This window comes from Ciconia boyciana, chromosome 2 (genome assembly GCF_034638445.1).
Source record: "Ciconia boyciana chromosome 2, ASM3463844v1, whole genome shotgun sequence".
Lineage (NCBI taxonomy): Eukaryota > Metazoa > Chordata > Aves > Ciconiiformes > Ciconiidae > Ciconia > Ciconia boyciana.
In genome coordinates this window covers 21,889,559-21,897,161 of record NC_132935.1, presented here as the reverse complement: position 1 = coordinate 21,897,161, position 7,603 = coordinate 21,889,559, and the positions used below count along the sequence as shown (strand labels likewise).

Below are 7,603 nucleotides of genomic sequence, written 5' to 3'. Positions count from 1 at the left end.
GCGTCCAGAAATATTTCCTCATAGGACACTGTTCCTTCCACCCCACACCCCAGATGCTGCCATATGTGTGATACAATATCTTGTTCTGAACATGCATCTGTGTTTTTAGCTTTCTTCAATCAAAAAGCTTTCTCTAGCTATGCCACAGCTACTGAATTTTCTTTTCCAGCTGAAGGCATGGCATACTAGATGTTAGCTTGTGCAAGTCATTTTTGCAGTAGAATTTTGCCAATCTTGAGATATATTTTTTCTATAAAGGAGAACATGGATGTCAAAATTAGGAGCTGTTTTGTATGTATAATTTTTCAGAAGTAAAAGCAAATTTTTCCAGGGTATTCCTGCAATCCTGTGCAGTAAAAAAGAGTATTTTATGTTATTATGAAGAGAATTATGATGGCTATTCTGTGATTCTGATTTAAAGTTGCCCAAAAAGTCTAAGCAGTTTGGTAGACTAACAGTTTGTTCATCCATAAGATTACCTGAGCAATATCAGAGAGCATCCAGTCAGGAAATGAAGAATAATCTTTGCCACTATTTCTGGATAACAAATAAGATATAAATTTTAATGTGAGATGAAAAGTATCTTGCATAACTGAACTATTGAAAGAGAGCAGAGATTTCTGCTCTAAATAAATACGTGAAAAGAGACAGGAAACTGACACGAAGAAAATACTAAGCTTTGTACCAACCAAAAATGAACTCAAATCCAGAGAGTACCCTTTTTAGGAAAAGTCTGCTTAGGAATCCAGAAAGTTTCTGAGGTCACCATTTATTTCTATGCCATCCTTCCTTCTCCATATGGAGTGGACATGGGTTTTGGCCTCTAAACCCTGGCAGATCTCCCAGAATGGATGCAAAGGTCTGGACTATCAACATGAAGTCTGACTCAGCACTGATTCCAGCTCTCTGTGTGTCTGGCTTCCTACATTGCTGTATCCATTGAAATCCTGCGGCCAGGAACTTCACCACAGGGTTGTGATCACTCCTAGGGAGTAAAACATTCACAAAAAATGTAATAGTAATTCAATTCTAACTTGTTTACAGGACTGGTTGAAAGGGCAATACATATCCACTAGTCTCACTCATTCTCTTCGGATATCCTCAGATCTTCTGCAGGTTCCTGGGCATGTGAGGAATCTGCCTTGCAGCATTTTTCCTTTGCGTCATCTAGAAACAAATTGGCAGAGCTTTTTCTTCTTTATTTCAAAAGTTGGAGGAAGTTTTACTTCTAAATTCAAGGCTCAGTCTGATCATCTTTCAGCTGCTCAGTAATGTTTGATTTAAGTTTGTTTTCTTGTTGTCTTAGAATCTAAGCTTTCTTTACTTTTTATTAGTATGTCTGGAATGACCACACAGAAAATCTCTAGATTATAAAATTAGAATAAACTGTAGATTTTTCAAACTGCTGGGAAAGGTGTGAATTTTCCCATAGTCATGTTATAGGGGTATTAATTCTGAGTCTTAATGATGATAATTTCATGGTCAGTCTAGTAAACTACTTCCCTATTGACCAAAGAAAGGAGAGGAATAAAGTTACAAAAAGCTATGCCATGTATTCTTTCTAGCATGGTAAGTGGATAATACTTGTGAACATACCACCTTTTTCTTCTTTTTCATTCAAGTTAAAGAACCAAACACTATGATTAAGATCATGGAAGAATCCAAGTCCTTACAAAAGAAATCGAAACCTAAGAGCCCAACAGAACCTATGCGATTATATTTTTAACATGACATACTCTTATTGGGTGTTTTAAATTATCAGAACTTGATTATGTGCATATGCCAGAAATAAGGCATATTTTCTTCCAAATTCAATTGCTGCCTAAACTTTGGGATATCTTCATTATATATCAGTATCTTTGTATACAATAGCCTGTATCCAGATTTATGTGAGAATTCTGAAGTGATTTTGCTCAGTGTACGCTCTTTTTCGCAAAAAAAAAAAGGAAATCCGTACTCGTTGGTCAAGAGGTTAATTCTGCTGCCAAGAGAATATTTCAATATTTTAGTATTCCCTCTTCTCAATGAGGGAATGGAAAGGTTGTTTTAAAAATCAGTAAGTGTTCGCCAAAGAAGGACATTGTTTTTAAAAGTATGCATGTTATCTATGTGAAGATAGTTGCTAACACTTGAAGATCATGGAAATCTAAGCTGCAATTTTCCTAGTTTCTTTGCCAGAGCACAGGCATTTCAAGAATTTAAGTTTTGAACTGTGATAACCATTCAGTTAGAGGGTTTACATAAATCTTTGTAGAATCTTAGTAAGGTATAGACAATTGGAAGTGACAAAGTTTGAGATGATTAAGAAGTGGGCCTCTGTGGAGGTTATTTTCTTCTTGAGATACTGTAATTAACTAAGAGCATATGTCTTCTGAAATGGGCCTATACCACCTCTGCTCACATCCAAGTATTACGTTGGTTGAAGAGCACTACATTTTAAAACTATTCTTACTCCATCATTTCTAATTATCTGTTTGTACCCTCAGCTTTCGGACAGATGGCCACCATTCCCTCCGTACAAAAACTGGAGACATTCTTTCCCCTGCCCCATGCTCAGGTGCTGTAGTTGCCTCCCGCGGGGGTTACCATTACCCTGGCCATGCCGGCAAAGCACTCCGTGAGCACCGCCTGGTTGCTACAGGCAATACCCAACAGGTGAACCTAAAGAGCCAGTGAATGGCACAGACAGTGCAACCTTGGTGTGGCCATCGTTATAGCTACAGCAGTTCAGAAAATGATGCATCTGAGTGGGGCGAGAGGTAATTTGTAAGATTTAAAAAACCTACTCTGAAAGACTCTCTCTGAGGATTAACAGAAAATGCTGGGCCTATTCTCAAGTCCTGAGGGGAAGCTACACCACTTGACTTGTGTCCATACGACTCAAGCCCCTGCCCCACCAGAAGAGCCTTGCCAATACTGCATATTGGAAACAGCTCCTGGTGAACAGCACAGGAGATTGGCTTAACTATTGCACAGCATCAAAGGCCACGTGCCGTGCTCGAGCTGTGCCCTGGCCCAGCCTCAGCTACTGGACACGGCCTGCTAGAGCTTTTTGTCCTCTGGGATATGCTACGCGCTACTTGTTCTGCTAAAGAAAATGGGTAATTTTCACACAGTACTAAATTGTACTAAATGAAAGCTTCCCTGTGAATTAGGGAAAATCATTCATTAATTACATTTTAAAACAGCAGGCATATGTATGCTTCTTTTTGGAATTTCATAAACAACTTTTTAACCTTTAGGTAAACAAGTCCAAAATACAGTGAAATACACTGAAATGACTAAGCGTAATAATCCTTTAAGTGATCGAACATACCTCTCTGAATACTCAAAGAAGTAATACATCTCTATACGTCCTCTTTTGAGCTGACAAAGTAGAATACAGCCTTAATGCCTCAGAATAGACAAAATATGTAACTTAACTTAAATTGCTGCTTAAATATTTACGAAAGCAAGAGTCAGCATCGTAATGATGCTCTTATGTAATTTACCCTAAACAGTATGTAAGAATAAACACTTACTTGTGATATGGACTCTAGCACTGCTTCATTTTGCATTGCTGTTTATCACTTATTTATAACTGTTTTATACCATGTAAAGTATATTAATTTTTAAGTTGCAGTTTGTATATTGTCCAAATGTTGGAAACGGGTTACTCAGCTCCATTCTTTTACATTTAAACAGCAGAAGGTTTAAGCTGGTATCTGTCAAATTACCTGTTTAGACTGAAAACACTGTGTGGGAGGCAGGCAACAAAATAGAAACAGAAAAGAACGGTCAACCTATATGAAGGAAAAGACATTGCTAATTCTGATTAGGGAACCAGACTGAGATTTAAGAAAATGGTGAGAATGGGTGAAGATCAAATATTAACTTTAATTGGAAAGATGGGTATCCATTCAAGCCCCTGTTTGAGCCTAATTCTGCAACAAAGCCGTAGCAGAGCATTTCATTTGGTGGACTCTTACCATGTTTGTCTATTGCCATAGAATACCTTCTTGAAAACTCTACCACTATTACAGTGGTACTTAACCATGAGCCTACACCTCAAGGAAAGAAATCGAAATATAAATTTGGCACACCACAATCCCTTCAGCTAAATGGAAAGCATTTATTATTAATATTTACTCAGATTCTTTAAAGTATCTGAACAACAAAGGTTTAATACAGTTTGCAGTTTCCATCATGTTCTCTTCTTTAATAAAAAAAGTGTTTTTGCAAATTCACTGATCATTTATGAACATTATTTTCTAACACAGTACGAAGGAAAATTTTAGTGCATTGCCATATTAGAATTTCTGCTGCTTATATGAAGACTTTTGCAATATTGGCCAGACAAATAATCACTAAAAGTTTTGAGAGGTCAAGCTGAAAACTATTCCTGTCGAGACTATTTGGACTACTGAGGTAAGAGTTAAAGAAATGCTTAACAGTTTACCAGAACAGAAATCATTTAATTCCTACTAGTGAAGCTGTAAGAACACTTAACGTTGTAGTACATTCATGTGTCAGATCCGGAATTTCTGGAAGCACCGTAATAAAGATGTTTCAGTATCAAGTGTCTTTACCTGGCACCAGGGAAATCAGGCTGATTTTTTTGTTTGTGAGGCTGTTGGTTTTTTTTCCCCCCAAGATTTTTGCAAAGTTAATGTTTGACAACACTGAGAATCTGGTAATGCGTGTGCAATGCTAAGCAAGACAATGAGGTATAGAAAGCATGATCTGTTCATAACGGGTCATTACAACTGTATACGTAAATTTGGTGATTTAGGTCATTAAAACGGGATGTTCAAGAGAAATTTTGTCCTAAAGACCCAGACTGTAAACACGAGCATCGCTAACGGTTTAGCTTTGTCAGAACATTTAACCGGCATCAGTAACAGAAGCGTCAGATGTCGGTTTCTCCTGTGCGAGAAACAAAATTCCTCTATTGTCACTATTTCGGAGGGCAAAACTCACTGAAGTGCAGGTGGTTAGCCGGCTTCTCCTCCTCCCTCACCTACAAGTAAAGCAGATCCATCCCGCGGGCAAACGGCGACGGCCACGCGGCCAGTGCTCCCCGTGACCCCCAAGCTGCCGTAGCCTGCTGCAGGCGGTTGGACCACCGCGAGCGCAGAGGGCGTTTGCTCGGCAGCGCGAGCGGGCCCGCAGAGCGCCGGGGCGGCTCCCGCGCCTCCGGCCGCCGCCCAGCGGAGCGCTGCCCGCGCGCGGAGGCCGGCCCTGCCCCGGCGCGCGCCCTGCGGCCGTTAACGGCCGCCTCGCGCGGGTGGCGGGTCGCGCGCCCCCGCCTCAGCACTCGCCCGTGGCGGCACCTGTGAGGCGAAGCCGGGATCCCACTCTCCTGTGGTGGTGGTGGAACCACCCGCCCACCCTGCCCCGAGACAGAGCTCTGGCCTGGCGGAGGAAAACTCTGCCCTCACCGCCCAGCCTTGGACGGACTCGCCGGGATCTCCCGGCCTAGGGGCCAGCGCAGGAGGAAGCGCTGCTCTTCCCACAGGCAGCGCTGAGGCCGAGGCAGCGCGGCGGAGCGTCGAGGCGCCCGGCTCTGCCCGGACACCCCGGCGGACTCCCTGTGCGGGGCGGGAGGACTCATGCCGGCTGCGTGGCTGTCACGGAGTTTCTTCGCCCATTCTCCTGCCGTGCCTCTTTCAGGAAAGTTGCAGCTCCCTCCGCCACCAGAAGCCCTGACAGAGCCGGGACAATTGAAGCCTCCCGCCTCAGCACCCCGTGCCCCACAGGCAAGAGGGATTTGCATGCGGACTTGTCTCTGGTAGCAGCCACTGCCCGTCAAGCCTGACGGACAAACGCCCCCCTCTTTCCGCCCCCCCTCCCCGTCCCGGAAAGCCCCTCCCTCACCCCCTCCCTCGCCGGCACCTCCCGCCGCCTGTCAGTCGGAGCGGAGCGCGGCGCGGGGAGCGGAGGCGGCACGGCAACGGCAGAGAGCGGGCGAGAGAGGGAGAGAGCGAGCGAGGAGCCAAGCTCTCCCCTCCCTCCCTCCCTCCCTCCCTCTCTCCCTCCCTTCCTCCCTCCTCTCTCCCTCCCTCCCTCGCTCCTTCCCCTGCTCCCTCCCTCCGTTCTTTCTGCTTCTCTCTCCCCTCATTCTCGCTCTCCGTCTCACCCACCCCATCTCCGTTTCTCTTCCCCTCTTCCTCCGTCACACACGCACACACTCTTTCCCTCTCCCTGTTTTTCTGTCATTTGACTTCGCATCTCAAGGCGGCCGCCGGCTCCTCAATGAATCCCGTCTATTGATCTGTCACCCTCCCTCCACCCCCGTCCCCTCCCAGTTCCACTCCTGTACCTGGAGCAAGGCAGGAGCGGCAGCCGAGCAGCATGTCCCGAAGGAAACAGAGCAAACCCAGGCAGATCAAACGTAAGTTTCCTGAGGGGGGCTCCCTCTAACAGACTTTAATTTATCTCGTTCTTGGGAGACGCGCGAGAGATGGCTGTGGGGAGCAATAGGGGGGTCCAGAGTACGGACCGAATGATGAAACTTTGCCAGAGAGGCTGAGGATGGGGAGAGAGAAAGGGGACAAGAACGAAAGCCAGGAGCTGCTCTGATGCGGGGTGAGCAGGCTCCTCACTGTCTCCTTTTTTGCTCCTTTGGAGCTCTTGCTGCCTCCCCGTAGTCTCTTCAAACTATTCCTCCGAGTTTCGGAGTGGGATCACTCATGTTTTTTCAAGTTGAAGTAGCGCCGGGAGAGCAGCATAAAGCAGCTTGCGAACACCGTACCACTGAGCAACTTTCCGCGTCTAACGCGTGTGAACAGACCCATGCCGAGCCTGGGCTGCAGTGAGTACCAGAGGATCGCAGAAAGTGCGTGGGGGGAACAGGCGAGAAAGTTCCCGCGGGGGAGCCTGTGGGTAGCGCCGCGCCGGCTGCGGGCCCCGCCGTCCCCCCGGGCGCCGGCCTCACGCGGCTGTCCGCGCCGCGCCGCTCCGCGCCTGGCTCTGAGGCGCAGACCGCCCACGTCCCTCCGGGACTCGCTTTGCAGCTACGCCGTAGGCGCACAGCCTCCTTTGCTGTTTTCGGGGGTTTAACACTTCTGAGCTGTTTTGTGTATTGAGAAACAGGTGTGCTGAAGGCTTGTAGTTGAAAGATACTCTGCCTAATAGTGTTCGTAGCTCACTTTTCTTGCCTGTGACACAAGACAGAGTCTTAACTTCATAAACTTTTCTGTGCTTTAGATTATTCATCCGAACAAGTCTAGCGGTCGGGACTAGAAGAAGCGTCAGGCGTTTCGAAAGAGGGTCTATAAATCATTTTGTTATAAAATCGGTGGCACTGATCTGATCTATCTTCATTGATGTTCTGTATTACAGAACTCCATTCAAAGTAACCATCATGGGACGTGGAGAAGCTCTTTCAGTAGTATTTTCCATATTGATTTCTGACTCCAGAATGCTTATTAATAGCCCTCTTCGGATGGAATATGTATTGAATTGACAAAGTGATTTAGCAAAGAAGAAAATGAGCTTCATGTCGAATAAGATTGGTCACTGAAAAGTGTTCGAGTAGTATTGGCTGAGCATCCCTGCTTTGTAGAAACTACCTTTTTACAGTCTTTAACCTGATAAATACAAATAACAATCATGGTTTCAA

The 7,603-nt window shown here is 45.4% G+C and overlaps 1 protein-coding gene across 3 annotated transcripts in view; it reads left to right on the top strand.

Annotated features, from left to right (window-relative positions):
- The first annotated feature begins 5,161 nt into the window (after positions 1-5,161).
- The window catches only part of ZFPM2 (zinc finger protein, FOG family member 2), a 324,995-nt gene continuing 322,553 nt past the window's right edge, over positions 5,162-7,603 (top strand). The window contains exon 1 of one of the 3 annotated variants that reach the window (XM_072852051.1): positions 5,162-6,373. In XM_072852051.1, the coding sequence (XP_072708152.1) occupies positions 6,334-6,373 (40 nt within the window). In that variant the 5' untranslated portion in view covers positions 5,162-6,333. The remainder of the gene's footprint in view (positions 6,374-7,603) is intronic. The other 2 variants (XM_072852052.1, XM_072852050.1) reach the window with 2 other exon arrangements.